Source organism: Morus notabilis, unplaced genomic scaffold (genome assembly GCF_000414095.1).
Source record: "Morus notabilis unplaced genomic scaffold, ASM41409v2 Scaffold830, whole genome shotgun sequence".
In the NCBI taxonomy this organism is placed as follows: domain Eukaryota; kingdom Viridiplantae; phylum Streptophyta; class Magnoliopsida; order Rosales; family Moraceae; genus Morus; species Morus notabilis.
In genome coordinates this window covers 179,970-200,068 of record NW_010364217.1, presented here as the reverse complement: position 1 = coordinate 200,068, position 20,099 = coordinate 179,970, and the positions used below count along the sequence as shown (strand labels likewise).

General features: G+C 32.8%; 2 protein-coding genes across 2 annotated transcripts; both read left to right on the top strand.

Annotated features, from left to right (window-relative positions):
- Positions 1-11,371: 11,371 nt before the first annotated feature.
- Positions 11,372-12,703, top strand: LOC21393655 (phospholipase A1-IIdelta). The gene has a single exon (XM_010106106.1). The coding sequence runs from the start codon at positions 11,372-11,374 to the stop codon at positions 12,701-12,703; it is 1,332 nt and encodes a 443-aa protein (XP_010104408.1).
- A 3,382-nt stretch (positions 12,704-16,085) lies between these two features.
- LOC21393654 (phospholipase A1-IIdelta) lies at positions 16,086-17,518 on the top strand. Its single transcript, XM_024170772.1, has 3 exons — positions 16,086-16,227; positions 16,454-16,819; positions 16,965-17,518. The coding sequence occupies exons 1-3, from the start codon at positions 16,086-16,088 to the stop codon at positions 17,516-17,518; spliced, it is 1,062 nt and encodes a 353-aa protein (XP_024026540.1).
- Positions 17,519-20,099: the final 2,581 nt, after the last annotated feature.

Here is a 20,099-nt window from a genome sequence, read left to right as displayed (position 1 = left end):
ATGAAATTTATAAATGAGTGGTTCCTACAAGTGTTTTATACATCCACGAAGTTTTGTACAATTATATTACCTCTTTCCTAATTTATATGGACTTGATAATAATCAAGACTGTACAATTTCTGAGATGATTACTTATATCACTAGCTAGTATATTCATGTAAAATTATTTTGATAAAATTCATTTTGTACGCGATGATGATAGCTCTATTCAAAAACGGAAATTTTTGTTTTAGTGATTTGAAAACTTAAAAAAACTCTATCATATCATAATATTATGCAAGAAAAATAATTAAAAAATATCTCTTGCAGTCTTTTATATGTTTATGTGAAATTTCACGTTTTTTTAATCATACATGGACATGTTAAGAAGGTTTTTACAAAAGTTTTTATACTAGATTGTTACTTTTTAACGATCTTGAATTATTTTAACGCTTGTTGCCCATGTTGGCACACGTTGCAATACGTACTACTTTGTGCATTTCTAAATATTAAGCGTACTTTTACCGTTGTGATTAATTAAAGACTTTTAGGGCCCGTTTAATTCGTTGATTCGAGTTTTTAATTCGAGTTGAGATGTGATTTTATGTGAGAGCTTTTTACTGTAGCAAAAAAGTTAGATGTGATTGTTTGTGAGAGCTTTTTACTGTAGCAAAACTCGAATTCTAAACTTGAATCAGCGAAATGAACGGGGCCAGGGAACTTCAGTTGTAGGGCTGTAAATAAAACCCGCAAATCCGAGGTACCCGGCCGGCCCGAGCCGAAATGGGCCGAAAATCTCAATTTTGAAATTTTATTGTTCTTTTCCGGCTTTATAAGGGCCAAGTCCGAAGTTATGGACCGGAGTGCGGACTTGAGTATGCAAAATCTATAATACCCCGATCCAGCCACACATATGATTCTTTTAAGGTTTAATATATATATATATATAATATATACTATAAAACTTAAAACCACAATCGTTTTACCATATAAAATCTTCTAAAGAAAAACCCTAAAGGTCAGTTGCTCTGCATTAAGATTTAAAACTTGTCGTCAAAAAAGAGGCAATCAAGAAAAAAAAATAGAAATAGTGAATTAAGATCTAGATGGATCCCTATCTTTATCTTGAAGTTTCTCTAATCTCTTATGATATTTCGAGGAATGAACAATATAACAGATTACAAGGAACAAGTGAATGATTCACAGGAGTGAAGCACGAACAAGGGAAGGAAGAAATCCAGTAGAACAAGATATTGAGTGTAACAGAGGGGGTTCGGGGGATACTTCCCCTTGAAACTAAAAAGATAAAGACAGGGTGTTTGCTTGCCGCCTTCCTCTCAAATCTCATATTTCCCATTCTCTTTCTCACCTTCTTGCTCATCTGCTCTCTGCCTCTCTCCTTCTTGCTAAAAGTCTAGTCTCAAATCTCCTCTCATTAAACAGTCTCACTCTTGTATTTTTTTTTTGGTACTTTGTCATCCTTGTTCTACAAAATTTTGGGGATTCTCATAACCTTTTAGCATAATATATTGTTGTTTTTGGTGAAGAGAATGAGAACTACTTGTTGAGACTCAGAGACGTAATATTTGCCCAATCTGAGGACAGCCGGCCGAGCCGAGCCGACCCCGAACATGCCTCTTTTCTGCAGGTTTATGGCCCTGTCGGGGTGTTGCGGTTAATGGTTTTCCCACCCCGATTACGTCGGCTCGGCCGAAAAAATGAGTGAACCTCGGCCAAATCCGGCCGATTTACACCCCTATTCAGTTGTGAGTTGCTAAAGAACCTATCCTTTTGAAGAGATTAATTGGTTTGCTAAGAAAAAAACGAGGTAAGTAGATCATAATTATGTATGTTTTGTGTTATTTGTCTATGCAAATGTGATCTCTTCCTTTTTTTTAACACATGTGTATATGTATTTTCATGTTATTTATGATATTTAGTTATAATACATCATATGATCGAGCATTAATGACATAGCATGGAATTTCATCAGGAAACGACCGAAACATTTAGTCCCTTAAGCCCTTTTATGAAATTTTATTCTAAATGTGTGTTTTGCGTCATGTCATTTACTACACATAAATTACAATCGGGATTTTTTTACTCCGTAATTTACTCGGTCATTATATTCATGAAGCAGAGCTTCTTCCTGCTGCAGAGGTTATTATTTTTAGGAAAAATTTTATTTTGGTACCTCTGTTATATCGAAATTTGAATTTGGTACTCTCTGTTTTTGAAAATTTCATGCCAGCACCTTGACCTTTTAAATTTTTTTTTTAAATCTCGGAACCATTTTTTAGGATATGAAAAAGATAAAATTACTTTTATTGTAAAATTCATCTGTTAACCAGAATTTTGAAAGAAAAAAAAAGATTTTAAAAATTGTTATATACTTGTAACAAAACACCCAAAACCCCATTAAAAAAACAGGTTACTTTCTTTTTGTTTTTCATTTGTGTTTTCTTTTTTTTCATTTTTTTTTTGTCCTTTTTATTTGCTTCGTTCTTCAATAAGGGCAATTTTGTCTTTTTGTGTCTCAAAAAAGGGCTCCGGGTAGCAAGAAAAGATTTTTTAAAAGGTTAAAGTACTAGCATGAAATTTTTAAAAACAAAAGGTACTAAACTCAAATTTTAATATAACAGAGGGGCCAAAATAAAAATTTCTCCTATTTTTATAACTGAAAGTAGAGATTGGATAGTGTTAACATTCCTTCTTAACAAAAGCAGATGTTCGGTTCCATGGTGGATTAAACACAAAGTGTTGGTTGCAATTCAACTTTTGGGTTCTATAACTTTCAGGAAGGAATATTGGGTGGGATAAGTTGGCTTCTTTTGCGGTCCCGTGTTAAGGATTTTTTCTAGTAACCTAGCCTAGCCTTCCCCATTTTTGTGTTCCTTTAGCGAATAGGCCATATTCTTCTCCTTCTTCTTTTTGTTTTGTTTTGTTTTTGTTTTTTTTTTTGTTTTGTTTTTTTTTGTTTTGTTTTGAGGATTCTTGAACTTCTGCATTACATGTTAAAATATTCTTTTCAATAAAAAATTAGGTTGTCTCACTTTGATCCGGCAACTCAAAACGAAACAAAATTAACTTGAGTTTTGTATCTATTATTTTTGCTCGAATCTTATATTGTATAAGTTATGACTCGACACAAATTATTAGATAGCTTTAAAAGTTTGTCCGGAATGTCTGTTTTTGATATAAGAATTTTGAACTCTTTTTACCTGAATTATGTTGACGTGTCCCGTTATTTATGTCTTATTCTTTTTTTGTGTCTCTCTAATAATATAATATAATATTAATTAAATGTCATATATTTTAAATAAAATATCAATTAAAATTTTTAATTGATGATGACATGGTATAATTGGGAGCACAAAAGAAAACAAGAAAAATATGACATGAGAAGGTTGCCCTCTTTACCTTCTTAGAATGTTTTGTCTTAAGATTTTAACGAAACATTTTTCTAAGTGTGGTGTGGGCATCTTGAAAAAGTGTACACGTTACATAACTCCAACGGCGGAGCTGAATGGGCCGAGTGGGGCTGTGATCCCTACTAATCTATAACTACATATTAAAAAAGGAAAGCACTTACTATTCATTTAGACACAAATTAGTATTCATCATATACAAAAAAAAAAAAAAAAAAAAAAAAAAGCTATTCAAAGTTTTGGTTAAGTTTATGTGTCTTCTTTTGCGTCACATGTCAAACTTTAATTAGGTGTTTTTTTTTTTTTTTAGTGAAATAGACATGTTGTTGCGTAAATGGCTTATTCTTTTAGCTTACCACATGTTCGAATAGTATTTGTGGAAAAAACAAGCTCACGTAAATCAAGATGCAGGAAATCAAATGCTGATGGAAGTGGTCGAACGAACTACCACGTGTCACATGCTAATTGGCTAATTGATAAGCGGAGCCTACCTGATACATGTCTGCTGCTCCACTCTCCTTTTCTACGTGTACTATTCATGCACACATTAAAGCCGTTTATAAACTTCATCTGACGGCCAAAATCATTTATGATTCAATTTTTTATTGTTATTATTTATTATATTTACTTATTTTGAACTCATTTGTGGTTCGATTTTATCAGTTTTAACACTGTTTTGTGTCAAATTTCTAATACTGCTCAAATAAAAATACTATCAATAAACATAAAAACAAACAAAAATGCCTTGAATAAAATAAATCACGCCAAATTAAATAAAAAATAAATTTAACAAACCAATATAGAACTAATATAAAACACAACAAAATAAGTTAAGATCATCTTTTCACGCCTTTTACTTCAAATTTTTTTCTCACTTTTGTCTTCATTTCTTTTATGTCCTCTTTTTTTTCTTCTTTCTCTTTTTTAAAAGCAATAATTTATATAACTACTATTTTAAATGAACCACGCGCACGTTAGGGATTTTTTTTTTTAAAAAAAAGTGGTTATATTTGCACCGGTAAAAATTATAAATACAAAGTACTTGGGGTTCTCTCTTCTCACTCTTAGGCGTAGCATTTTTGGTCTTCTCTTTGGGCTTTTTAGGGTCGGAATTTGGTTCCGCCGACTGGCTAGCCCTCAAATTTCCGGCCCTGGAATGAGAGATCCATGTTTCCTTAGTGAGGATGTGGGTGTTTGAGTCGTTTCCAAGACTATTAAAGTAAGATTTGGTGAATTGTTATTGTAATTCGCTAATAGAATTTATATATATATATATATATGTATTTAGTAGTTGTTGAAAACTACTTTTGATATAGTTTCTGATATTTTTCAATCTATCTCCACTGAAGTTATGGACACTGTAACCTGCTAGATGCTCCATTTTTTATTTTTCTTTTGGTTTAAATTCATGTAGGAATTTTTTTTAGAGAGAGAAAGAGAAATAGGCCAAGACTTGAGATGAATTAAAATTAATAGGCCAATAGTTTATATAAGTTAATAAATAGGCTAAATTACTGTTTACGTCCATAACTTGTTTGGTTATGAACCATAACTTGACAAGTTATTGTCCATAATTCATAATTTTTGTCCATAACTTGTCTGGCTATAAACCATAACTTGACAAGTTTGTCCATAACTTATCTAGTTATGAACCATAACTTGACAAGTTATGGCCTATTAATTTCTATAACTAAAAGTTTGCCTATATACTTTCTTAAGTTTTTTATATTGGCCTATTTTTTACCATTTCTATTTTTTTTAATTGCTTTTAAGTTGTGTCCTTGGGCCCTTGGTTAGAGTAATTTTCTCTTATTTTATTTTTTTCATTAAGAATAAGTTGGTAAGAACGGTATGAAAATATTGAAAAGAGTGTACGGATGCCAATTTTATTGGTCGGTATGCATTATGATTTTTGATAATGCTTAATCCTATTCATTTTTTTTTTTTTTGAATAATGCGAGAGTAGGAAAACTACCATGCATCAAGTTTACTAATAATATCCTAAATAAGTTGGCACCCTCTTTTAAATAAAAAAAAAAAAAAAAAAAAAAAAAAGAAAAGAAAAATCTAGTTATCACGTGGAAACAATCGAGTTAGGTGGGGAAACAAGTTCCGAATGGTAGCTAGGAATAGGATCTTCAATCTTGTCTTCAAGCATATAGGGGCGGCATCGAGAGCAAACTGCAGTGGAATTTTTTTGGATGATTTCTGGTTCAAACGGTGAAAGAAAGGTCATTCCTATTCTATTCTCTCCATACACAATGAACTTGGCCTTCCCTATCATGCATGAAATTCCTATTTCAGCATTAAATGCATTTGACGTGAGGTTTAAGATCCATATCTACCATGTTTGTCTTTTTTTTCAAATATCATTTGGGTAAACGCATAAAGGCGCTTCGTCAAAGATTCCCAACCGATTGTTAAAGTTGCCCATTAATCATAGCCCGTCTTCCTTTATCATCCATGAAATATTTTCCTCTCACATTGAAGGCATTTTACATATTAAGAATATATATATCTATCCACTATATTTGTATTTTACCAGCCATTTCATATCGGTCTTGTGCTAAAGATTGGAATATTGTCCTGAAAATTCAGCAAAATTTTAAAAACAAAAAAACAAAACAAAAAAACGTAAGAAAGCGACTAAACTCTTTAGGTGGTTGGGCACACGCAACGATTTAATTTGTCATGTAAACGATTCGCTATACATCACATTCGGCCTTTCTAAACTTTGCATATGCACGAAGTAATTTATATTACATCAAAGCGTGTTTACATAACATCATGAAAGAAAAATGAGAGGAATTCTTTTCTTTCCTCTTATCAGTATATCAATATATTATTTGCTAAATTAGAAAATTCTAGGTTTTAATAGGCAATTATACACTCAATTATGTAAACCTAATGAGGAGAACAACTAGTATATATGGAGACCATTTCGGTGATCATAAATTTAATTTTGTGTCTTCGAAGATAAGAATCGCCAAGTCAAAATGCTATTTCTTGGACTTGAGAGAACCACACAACTGCTATTAAGATATCATGAGGATGTATCTACCATGCACGTTTGTATATATACCACGAAAAATATCTATCTACCATGCATGTTTGTATCTTTACTAAACATTTCATATGGGACCGTACAATAAAGATTGGTATAAAACCTGCCAAACAATTTAACAAAAAGCAAAAACAAAATAAAAAATGAAATAAATGTATCATAGAAAACCATTGATTAAATCTTTATGTTGATTCGTCGGCTTTACTTATGCAGTGATTCAAGCCAAGCATCATATCGTGTCATGTATGATTTATTATTATTATTATTACTATTATTATTATTTTACTTGAAATAGAGTTCAAAGATTGGAACCTTAATGATGAAGTGAAATGTAGAATTATAGTTAGATTATGCCCGCAACCGTATCAATGTGGTATTTCTATTATATATAGATTTATATTAAAACTAATAATGATTTCTACTTTTTTCTATTAAATTTTTTTTCCTTTTTTCATTCGTAAGGTTAATACAAATGGTAGAGAAAGATGAATATTCAGAGTTTTCATGCCTGGCCAATATTTGCTCATAAGAGTGGTGCATGACTAATTCATCTTATCTCAAAGTAATTAGAAATGCTTGAAATAAAAAGCATAAACTGATTAATTGTTATCTTTGTGACCTTTACCAAAAAATTGTCTGAAATAATTAACATTATGGATATCATGCCAAAGAATAGATAATTGTAAATATAAAATTATTGTTTAATTTGGTTAATAAAATAATTTCTAACACATATTAATATTTCTCTCCAATGTTGCCGTGGAAACAACTTTTCTACAAGATTTGACTAGAAAATGTCATTTTAAAGATATTTTAATGCCATTAATTTGAAGAAAGAAGTCGTAAATCTTATATCGTGAAAGCTAACGTTTTATTGCAGTGAAGTGTGAACTTGACCAATGTGTGGACGATACAAAGTGTGTCAACTTCACACTCAACAATATTATCGTATTATATATGTGTGTATTAATGTAATGCACAATGCACTTGCGACTTGTCCTTATGATCCTTTTCCCCACCATATAATCTCTGCATGTGGTCAGTGAAAACTCATTATTTAATACTCTCATTTAACTTGATTTCTTCCTTTTAACCACCATGACATTGAAATCTTGACCCCATCCTTAAGAAACGTGTTACACAACTTGTTCAAGCGTCATCACACGTTCAAAATCAATCAAAAAACTTTCTGGAATACTTGTTCGAAAATGCCTTCTAAGCGTGCATATTATGGAAAATATTAATTCGATTCCACTGGTAGAACTCGTCTTAAATTGAGGATCGTATCTTGTGTATTATAAAGTTGTTTGCATTGATATTAGTGTTTCTAATTCTATTTTAGTGTGAATGCAATTCCCGTTATTAAAAATAAAAAAAATAAAAAATAAAAAATTAATTCTATTTTAGTGTGAATGCAATTCCCGTTATTAAAAATAAAAAAAAAAATAAAAAAAATAAAAAAAAAAAGACCAGGATCCCTCATTTCCACAATCACAATGGGTGTATATTTGTTCAAGGATATTGGTGCTGAATTCATTTCTCTGAGGTTAGAAATCTTAATAATAGAATAAACTAATTACTCTTGTAGTCTAACACTGGAGAGAGTAATTAGATACAAATTACACGATGACTTGTAATAGCTAAGTCAACAGCTATTATAGCTGCTTCATACATATAGAACTAAGAGGCGTAACGAATTAGACTTTTTCGTTTAAGGGTATAAGTAATTCTGGTTGTGAATGAAAGAATTACAGTTGAAAATACATCCATATATATATATGGACCACAAATGCCCAATAGACTTTAGGTTAATGGTCCCTTTTTTCAATTTAATGGTTCTTTTCTACTTATTCTCAGAGGAATATATTTCGTGTCTATTAACTTATTTTTTAAGAAATTGTATATTATTTCACAAAAACAATATATATAAACAAAACAAGTCAAGTATATTATCATTAATTATTTAAAAAAGAATAATAAATATATATAAACAAAACAACGTGTTAGAATACTATTAATACGTGCTAGATTGATAATTAACAAAAGGTCAAATATGTAACTTTTATAAATACAAGTGACTACATAACTCATTCTTCGTTTCCATCTAATCCAAAACAAAGAGGGACAAATATAATGTTTCCACTATCATGCTAAACAATTTTAAGAAACTTTACAATCCTTTTTCCTCCAACCCTATTCACCATTCATTTCTTTTATATTTCCTATCAAACATACCGGCCTAATGGCTTTCGTTCAAAGGAAATTACTTCTCCCCATTTATTCCTATTACACTAGGGTCATCTTTACTCTAAAAGGAAAGAATATTTTCTTGTTGCACCTATTTATATGTTTACATTTGTAAAAGAGTCGTTTGTCTCTCGGATTTGAACCACAATTCAATTTTTTTTTTTTTTTTTTGCTAAATATTTTCTTCCACAAAAATATTAATACTATAATGACAAATTAATACTACAGTATTTGTCACTTAAAAATATAGATGCATCCTTGGGGCTTTCTATTTGAAGATAATAACTTGTATAATTAATTAGAAACATAAGAGGTTAAGAACATCCAACTAGATTGAAGATATTCAAACGCATATAATTAGTTATTAAGCCATTATTTAATTCTTTCAATTAGATATAATTGATTTCCCTTTCATACTTTATTATTGACCAAGCATGGGCCTGTTGACTAACACATCATTTATGACGTTTTTGGAAAGAAAAATGCATGATTTACTATGGTTTTATACAAGCCTCTTAATTATGTCCTTTTAAATAATTGAGTGTTATTGTGACTTTTTATTTTCTCTTATTAATCGAATGACAATTATTTATTTTTGAGTAAAGTGGCATAAATAATATTTTTACTATAATCTTTTGGTATTTTTGGTATATTTTTCCTTTTTTTGTGGTCTCTGATTGCGCCCAAACATGTATAAAAATAAGCGGTCAATTGTAGCACCATTAAGACAGTCGATCCCACAAGGAGGTGACAAAAACAAACAAAAGATATTAGCGGAATAGAAGCGTTAGAGAAATAAGCAATCAAACAAAGAAAAGAAAGAAGTGTTTTTGTGATTTTAGAGCAATTTAATTTAAACACAATGTAATTTAAAATTGAGAAAATTCAGTAATTAAAAGTGGTGAGACATTGAGAATCCTCTATATGCTTCGTTCACCTATTTAGATTTTGATTCATAAATTGACTCAATTGAAAGGGTTTGACTAGACTTATATAAAAGTTGACAATAAAATATATTGATTTGAAAAAGAAATATGATTAAAGAAAATTATTTATTCAAATGTATGAAACTTACATACCATTAGAGAATCAAAACCCAAACACGTTTACTACACATATAGGATCATCTCTAATCTCACCCAAAAATTCTAGCCTTACTTGCAAAGCATTCTCACTTCTCACAAAATTCTAAATAGAAAGTATGAGAATAAGAACAAAAAAAAATGAAAGAAAAAATGTCTAAACTTAAACTAAAAATCAATAACACCCAATACACTTAATAAAGCCCATATTTATAGAGTTTTTTTTAGAGCACGTCCACACAAATATTCAGCAAATAAAATGAAAATAAAAACTAAAGAAAAACGTTTCCCAATTAATTGGAAAGTTACAAAGCCTAAATTGGAGAATAAAAACTAATAATGGTGGGAAAGAAAACTGATAGAAATGGTAGAAAGAATGGCTGAAAGGTGGAGTCTGATCATTTGAGGCAGGTGGGGCACCGTGAGAGGCTGAACGGCTACAAAACACTGGGAGTTGTCGGAAGTGGGACCCGCGGCTGGAGAAGAAAATGTGCGTGTGAAAGAGACTCGGCTAGCTTGGTTTGGCCCAGATGCAATTAGTGGCTTCACATGCGCTGCTAATACTTTGGGCTTTTAACTTTATTTTTGCTTTCTTTGTGGCCCAAACATATTTGTTTCCCTACAAAATAAATTAAATTAAATTAAAACTAAATATTTCCATACATAAATATTTTTGATTAATTCATGAAAATATTTAATTAAAATTTAATTTATTTGACAAATATGTACACCAAAAAGTGTAAATTTGTGCACTTATCAGTCCCAAAAACTCCCATTTCCAACTATTACTTATGTAAATTTATCGCATAATCTTAGAACATCTCAAGTGCTAAGTTGGGACCCCAAATTTTTTTTTTTCTAAACTAAATGAGTACTCAATAGAGCACCCAAAAAAAAAAAAAAAAAAGCCATTGGCAAACGTCCCACGCTAGTAAAATGTTAGAAGATGAAACAAGTTTCCTCCGTCGTCCATTCTGCTTTAAACATTCCTAGAGAAAATTTATAGCAATTTTCCAGTAGAAAACTGGTAATAAATTTTAAAAACACAATCATCTTTAGTTTTGTTTTGTAAAATTCCCCAATCTCAATTCAAAACCCAACACAAATTACTAAATCTCCAAATTAACGGGGGAAAATACCCCAAATGGTAAAAGACAAAAAACCAAATAAAACTAGATCGTCGGAGATAATATATAAGTCAAACAGTACACGCGTTGCATGCATATTGTAACTTTCGAAACCTAGATATGAACTAAAATATTTTGATGAAAAAGGGAAATTAATGCTTCATATGTCATAGGCTAGGCCTGGCTACTCTAGGGTAATGGAGAGAATCTTAATGAATCAAGAGCTTCATAATTTTTCGGAGACTTAATGCGTTCAGACGAGAAGTTTTGAAAATGTGACCAAAATTTAACCGAGTTCTATGCTCTAATCATGCCTATATAAGGCGATCGAGTTTGTAGGAAGTGTATTGCAGATCAATCGTTAATAGAGCTGTTGCATACAAAGAATATCAACACTCTTTTCTTCTGCAAAATTAATATTGAATTGTAATTGATCTCGTCGAAATGGAGACAAACACCAACAATGCTAGCACTCAAGTTGCCGCTTACAAGCTGGGCAACACATCATCATCACCAACATGGGAAGAAATCCGGGGCAGCAACAACTGGAAGGACCTTCTGGAGCCTCTGAACCTTGAGCTTCGTGAGTTCATCCTCCGCTGCGGCGACTTTTGTGAGGCCACCTACGACGCCTACATGAAAGAGTCTATGAATTTCCCGGAGTCGTCGTTCTTCAACGACGTGATGCTCCAAAATGCCCCCGACTATCAAGTCCGTTACTTCCTCTACGCCCCATCTGGTTCAAATATCATCGGCGTCCAAAGCACCAAGTCGGAGATCAATTCGACACACTGGATTGGCTATGTAGCTGTCACAACGGACGACGTCAGCAAGAAAACCGGCCGGCGAGAGATCTACGTTGTCTGGCGCGGCACCGACAATGTGGGGGAGTGGATTACAAATCTTTTTGGGGCTCTACACAGCAAACCTTTGGGGGGTTCCCTGATTGAAAGCGGTAACAAGGAAGTGACAGTCCATGGGGGTTGGCTTGAGATGTATACCGATGAGAAGGTCGTCACCGGGGGTATAAGCGTGAGAAAGCAACTACACAATGCCATCCAGGAACTGAAGCAGGAGTACGAAGGCCGCGAGGAGAAGCTGAGCTTAGTGATAACAGGGCACAGTCTAGGAGGGGCTTTGGCGACTCTGAGCGCCTTTGATCTCGTTGAAAACAAAATCATTGGTGATCATATTCCTGGTGTCTCGGCCATTGTTTTCAGCTGTCCAAATGTGGGCAATGAGGCGTTTAGGAAGAGGGTACTGGAAACACATTCTAAACAGATTAAGATTTTGCATGTAAAGAACGTCAGGGATATCGTACCGCGTGTTCCTTTTGTCTTGCTTGCCCCTCATAAGTTCGTTACTACATCTACGTCTGAGCTGGAAGTAGATACATGGAAATCGCCGTACTTGGAGACTTCTCAGGAACAACACAAATTTCAGTCAAAAGGGGTTATTGAGAACATCTTGAACGTGATCGAACACCTCCCGTACTTGATTGAAGGAGCTATCGATCAGCACAACTTGGAGGCGCTTTTGCATGTGGTGGCTTGGTGGAATGGGAAGGACAAGGAGTTTGACAAGACCCCAAAGGTGAGAAGAAGCTTGGCTTTGGTGAACAAGTGGAGCAATTATCTAAAGGATGAGCTACGCGTTCCGGCACGGTGGTGGGAGGAAAAGGACAAAAAAGGGATGGTGCCGGTGTTGGAGTGGGTTCCGAAGGATCAGTGGCCTGAGTGGGCTAATATTTTCCTCATACTCCCGAAACCAAACTGAATTGATCCACAGCCAAAGTACGTCTCCGCTGCTGGAGAGAATATATATATATATATATATATATATATATATATATATTTGGTCAGTATTGAATAATATTGGCCGTCTCTCAAGCGTACGTACGTATTCCAATATTATCGATAAGTAGTACTACTGCTGCATGCTTTCCTTAATTTTATGAATTAAAAGTTGTTATGTTTTAGAGCGAGGCAGTTTGAATTCGAGTTGCTTAGAATGTGCTAAGCTTTTCTAGTATCACTGTCCTCCCTCTTCAACTAAAACATATATAAATATATAATATAAAAATAATAAGTTGTGATGTTGTAATTTGTGTTAACATTAAGCATATTATGCTGTATGGTGGCCTTGCAATAAAAAGTATCAGACAACATATTATGTCTACAATTAAGTTGTGATGTTGTAATTTGTATGAATTTGCTCATAGTTAGCTTGTTGATCTACAATTACACCTTCAGTCGTTCTTTTTTTTTTTTTTTTTGTTTTTTTTTTTTTTTTTTTTTTTTTTTTTTTTGTTAAGAAGAAATAGAAGAGAGAAGGACAACACGAAATAAACATATACTAATTAAAAAGACTTAAAATTAAGCATCTCAAGTATTAAGTTGGCACCCAACTGTTCTTTTTTCTTTTTCATAAATAAATTAATACTCAATATAGCACCCCAAAGATGTTGTAGGCACAAGATGAAAACAGTTTCCTCTGCCTTTAATGCCCTCTATAAACGTTCTAATGGAAAATTTATAATAATTTTTCGGGTAGAAAAACTTATAATAAGTTCAATCGTCTTAGTTTACTTCTCTCTAGTATGATGTAAAATCCCCAAATCTCAATTCAAAACCTAAAGACAGAGTAGATGAAACATTTATATAGTAATCTGTTATTTACTTCAAATAATTTTAAAATATGTTATTTATTTAATTTAGTTTCATAAACTGTAATTTATTACAATTTCCCAGAGAGTGTGAAGTAAATAGCAGATTTATAGTATATAATTGAAGTAAATAGTAGATTTTAAAACTATTTGAAATAAATATCAGTTTACCATGTAAATGTTTATTCACATAAATAAAATTTTTTTACCACGTAAATTATTTTTTACCAATCATAAATAAAACATTTATACAATAAAATAATATTTATTTCAAATAGTTTTAAATATATTATGTACTTAATTTAGTTTTATAAATCCGCTATTTACTACAATTTTCCTTACTTCTAATCTCCAAATGAATCCAACCCGAAAAAGGCGTAGAGTGGAACACATTTTCTACGATTTAGCGAGTTACAGGGTAAAGTACTAAAATTAAAAGTTCAGAGTATGGTTGTTCACGGATTGGAATCCATTAGGGGTTAATCTGCAATATCCAACCCAAAACTATCAGATCAAGAATATCATAATCCGCCACCAATGCAAAAGTTTTCCCAATCCAATCTGAACTATCAGATTTTGGGGATTAAATTCCAGTACTGATTTGGGATTTTAAAGTTAATAACCATATTAAGAGCCCAATTTTTTAAAATTTAGAAATTAAAATAAACCCAGTAAAACTCAAAATTAAATTTGTTACAACCCAATCAATTATGACAAACTAGCTCCAATAAAACTCAAAATTAAGTGTTCATCATTCATCAACATTACTTTAAAGTTGAATTTAATTCAACGTCTACAACCAAAATAAACATATCATGACATAAGATAGTTGAACTCCTAGTTCATAGGGTAAGCTGTCAAAATCCAAAAAATTCAGAGATAAAAAATGCTAAAAAAACCTAATTATTACTTAAGATCTACCCGCTTTTATTTCAAGAATCGGTTGATAAAAACTTATCCTCAAAATGTAACAGAACCAAACAAAACAAGAAAATAAAAGTCCAAAAAAATTTGCACAAAAACACAGACTCAAATCTTTTCGTGGTTTTGGCTTACACCTTCTTCCACAGCAAACTTGTAAGAAGACTATTTAGCTGTGAAACAAGATGGAGAAGCTATGCTTTTGAAGCCTAAAAATTATTTTGATCCCTTTCCGCGACAATATTATGTTCCCACCACTCGTGAGGAGCTATATAAAGGCATGGTTATTGATGCACAAGACTGATTACGTGCAATATATTATGACGCACATATATATATATATATATATATACATATATATTATTTTTTGGATTATAAACAAGTTAATATACTCTGTGCTAATAGTATAAGAAACAAATTATTAATTAAAATAAGAAAGTGGAAATTCATATAATGTGCGTATAAGAGAAGTTGACTAATGGACCGGCATTGGAAAGAAAAGATAAAAATATAAATCACGGATCATGAAATAAAACGTGGAATTGAGGGTGTACTCTCTTCATGATGCATTGCAACGTACCCTTTCCGTCCACGCAACTATGTTTCCAAATTTTCCCGTTTTACTTAATTAGAATTTAGAAGGACTTTCAGGACAACTATGTAAACCATTTTGTAAACTATCTTCTAACAACTCAGTGCCCACTGCAAAGCTTATGATTAATGTTTTATTATCATCATCTCATGTAACAATGAGAAAGTTATCAAATCAAATACTTAATTACGTACCAACTACTAGTTCTTTTAATATTCTTTTTAATTAATTTCTTGATCACAGCAGCGAAACGTGAATTAACTGCATCATTCACTTACATTATACATGCCAACTAATTATGAAGGTCACGTGGTATAGACGTTGCATGTAAGCTTCCAAAAGCTAAATATATTGTTGTAAAATGCATTTAACGCAAAGAGGAAAATGTTTCATGTGTCGTAGTCTAGGAGCCGACTACGTACTCTAGGAAATGGAGAGAATCAACAACTTCCTCATTACCATTCGCGGAGATGGCGTAGCTTTATTATTACATATTTTGATAGATGTGTGCTCAAAAATTTTAAATGTTAGATGATTTTATTTTTTGGGGGGTTTGAGTTTGTTAGTATATATAATACTTGATTTAGAATGCCAAGGATTACACTTATCTTTACCGCTAGCACATTTAGTGGTGAGACTGGGATAACATGTTTCACGTCCAGATGTAGACCCAACCGTTGGACTTTTGGGAAACATTCCTGTCAATGTTTGGAAATTATGTTTTAGTTAAAACCCGGGGTGATATGACAACGTTGATCGCCCATTTTCTAGACTTTTCTTTTTTTAAATGAAAAAAAAAAAAAACTTCCTAATTTTTTTGGAGGCTGGAGGCTGACGTCATAAAATTTATTTGAGTTCTACGCTCCACTCATGCCTATAAATAGACGACTTCGTAGGGAGTTTATTGCATCAATCAATCGAGCTATTGCATACGTACTCAACACTCTCTTTTGCTGCAAATTATTTTCATTCACACCAAAATGGCGAGAATCACCGGCAGAACTACTACTACCTGTGGCGATTTCAATCCAACACCGACATGGGAAGAACTCATGCACAGCAAAAACTTGGACGAACAACTAGAGCCTGAGCTGAATCTCGAACTTCGGAAGTTCATCCTCCGTTGCGGCGACTTGTACGAGGCCACGTGGGACGCTACCTCAGCAACAAGATAAGAGTGCGTTTAAAATAAGAATCCGTATCATGATTCGAATCATATTTTATGACTCAATACAATATTTTTTTTCATAAAAAAAATATACATAAATTAAGAATAATTTTAAATTATAGTTTTAAATTTATGAAGTAAACCTCTTCTAAATTTCCTGATGCCCGTCGTTCTTCAAAGACTTGAAATTTAAAAACGCCTCCGACTACCAAGTTCGTGCCTACCTCTACGCCCCCTCCAGTGCCCTCCCTTCTGGCGTCCTCCTCAGCAGCGACAGCCTAATAAAGGCGACCAACTGGATTGGCTGTGTAACCGTCACATCGGATTATGTGAGCCGAACGACCGGACGGCGAGAGATCTACGTTGTCTGGCGTGGCACCATCCATAATCCGGAGTGGATTACGGATTTTGAGGGAGCTTTCAAGAGCAAACCCGTCCGTGATTTGCTGAAGATCAGTACAAGATCAGGTAGCGACGAACCGACAGTCCACGGAGGTCGGTTTGATATGTACACCAGGGAAACCGATGACGAGATCGTCCCAGGTGGTAAGCATGAAGGACCAACTCTATGCTGTCATCAAAGAACTGAAGGAGCAGTAAGGCAAAGAGAAGCTGAGCTTAGTGATAACAGGGCGCAGTCTCGGAGGGGCTTTAGCGACCCTGAGCGCTTTCGATCTCGTACTTGAAAAAGAAATCATCGGCGATGATATAATTCCTCCTGTATCCGCCGTCGTTTTCGGTTGTCTACATGTGAGCAATAAGGCGTTCAAGGAAAGTGTGGAAGGTCATTCTAACCTTAAAATTTTGCATGAAAAGAACATCAAGGATCTCATACCGTATTTCCCTGGCTTGCTTTTTCCTGATAATTTCGTTCCAACATCTACGTCTGAGTTAAATGTGAGTACATGGAAGTCGCCGTACTTGGAGAATCCTCCTGAACTGGAGAACTTTCCGGAAAAGATCAGTGACTCTTGGGATTTGTTGAGAAACGGTGACAAGTTGGGACTAGTTTCCAATCAGCACAGCTTGGAGGCAACGTTGCATGTTGTGGCTTATTGGAATGATGTGAACAAGGAGTTCGAGAATAAACCAAAGGTCGAAAGGAGCTTGGCTTTGGTGAACAAGTGTGGTAATTATCTAAAGGCTGACGAACATGTACCCGGAGGGTGGTGGAAAGATAAAAAAAAGGATGCTGTTTGTTGGAAGTTAAACTTGTTTTTGGGCATAATGTTAATTGATTTTTGATATCTTAGTTATTGGGCTTTGATCCAATTATCTAATTTAGACTGCAATAAGCCAAATTCTAGAAGGTACTTCTAAAATAATCTTCAAATAATATCTAAATATTTTTAGATAAGAGAAATGTAGAGAGTTCTAGAAAAAAAGATATTTTGACAGAGAAATTTAAAATAGTAGATATTTTGATGGAGAATTCTAAAGAATGAATTGTAACTATTAGATTAGAAATGTGTTGGCACAATCTTAACCGTTGTTTGTGAATGTGCCGCTAGTATAAATAGGGTGAGTTTTTCCATTTTGTATCAAGCCAAAAAATTTCTTGAGAAGTAATTAAAAGAGTCATCTTCCTCTTAAATCTCTAAGTTTTTCAGTCTAGTCTCTTTTCTAGTTTTAAAATTCTCTCATATTCAGCGAGGGCACGTGCCCCCACAGAAGTTATGTATAAATTTTTTTTAATATAATTTTTAAAAAATACAACTTTTATTTGTATTTTTTTTTGTTTTGCCCCTCACACAAGCTGAATTAAAAACTCTTTACTTGTCTTTTCTCTCTTCACTTTGCTCTTCTTCTCGTCTTCTCCCAACAAAAACTCTTTACTTGTCTTTTCTCTCTTTACTTTGCTTTTCTTCTCGTCTTCTCCCAACAAGTAATATCTGCTTGAGAATGGGAGGATTATTGCTAGCCCACTACGCCTACTACTACTCAAGTTTGTCTTCTCTTTCTTTATTTATTTTGTGCTTTGTGCTCACTTCTTTTACCGAAAAGTCAATACTGTAAAGAATCGACTATGCAATCGAATAGGAGATCAATGGATGAATGACAGTTTGGTTGTATACATTGAAAAAGAAATTGTTGATCATATTGATAATGAAATTATTATGCAACGCTTTCAAAATATGAAAACTCGACGAGGGCAATTGTAATATATTTTATAATTATTGAGAAATACTATGGTAATATTTTTTATATTTACTGTTGTTCTATTTATTTGTTGTAAAATATACTTTATGTCCCCACCGAAATGTTATCCTGGCTCCGCCACTGCTCATATTCAACACTGTTTGACGAATCTAAGAGTGAGTGGGTAGTTGACGAACACATTAACTTTCATAAAATTCATTGGTGTTGAGCACCAATTGGTTCATCCATGGCTCCTATAGGTGAATATTCTTGATATGTACTTTACACAATGATTTTTGGTGTATTCCACTATCGACTATTAATGTACTGCTTCTTCCTTTTTATGTTGTAATTTTTTGTCGTTTGCATTAAGCATACATATCCTGTCGATCGTATGCATGGTGCTCTTACAATAAGAAATATGAATTAATGCTGCCTTACATTGTTATGTTTATGTCAAGCTCGTGCAGAAGACTGACCTAGTCGCTTTGGTTGGCGTGCAATTCTTTTTATAATATCCAATGTAGTACTGAAAAAACACCAATTTTCTCATATTTACTCCGTGCTAGAGCTTATATACAACGTAAAACTGACAAATTAGAAAATTATAGAGCGAGAGATGTAGGCCTCGTTCATTTCACCGATTCGAGTTTTCAATTTTAGGTTTCTACAGTAAAAAGCTCTCAAAAAATATCACATCTAATTTTTTCTGCTACAGTGAAAAGTTCTCAGAAAATGTCACATCTCAGCTCAAATTAAAAACTCGAATCCGCGAAATGTACAAGGCGTGACCAAAGAAGAAAAAAGTCATCTTACGAATTTAGAGCTTACAGTATAAAGGGTCTTACAATGAGGAAATCTTTTGCATGTGGTGGCTTGGTACTACACAATAATGCTCTGGAGCAAGCACACGTATTCCAGTATGGATAAGTAGTACTATTGTTGATTTCCCTTTTATAATTTCAAAGTTGTGATGTTTTAGATTGAGGTGTTTGAGTTCGAGTTGTTTAGTAGGTGCTAAATCAAGTTGGAACGCACTAAGCAGTTCTAATATACTACTCATCTTCTCTCTCCCTTAAAAGAAAAGGAGTTGTGCGATGTTGTGATTTGTGTTGTCATTATAGCATATCGTGTGGCAGCATATATTGTGGTATTACAATAAGAAATGTAAATTTTACATATTAATAATTTGTGTCTAGCTAAAACCAATATCATGGATTAATTCTTAAGACCAATGTCTGAAAGACGTGAAAGTTATGAACTGAATTGTGTATAAAATTTCATTAGGAATAAAATGAACATGCTACATACATGTATTATTTCATTTTTTACTTTTTTTCTCTTATTTTGTGCAGTGACGGATTCAGAATTATAAATTAAAACTTTGATATGAACTTATACTAAAATACAAATGACCATTAAACAAATTACAAAAAAAAAAATTACGTTTTAAAAAAAAACTTATACATACCATACCTATTAAAATATATATATATATATAATAAATAATATTAGTTTACAACTACAATTTGTCCATTATAATTATTGAAGAAGAAAGTTTTAGGAAGCAAATAAAAAAGGAAAGCAAGCGTTTAAATACTACTCTTTTTAAGTAATTTGTTAATGTTCTAGCGTAAAAGAAAACAAATGAAAATGAAAATGAGTAATTAGCTCAATTTAGAACAAA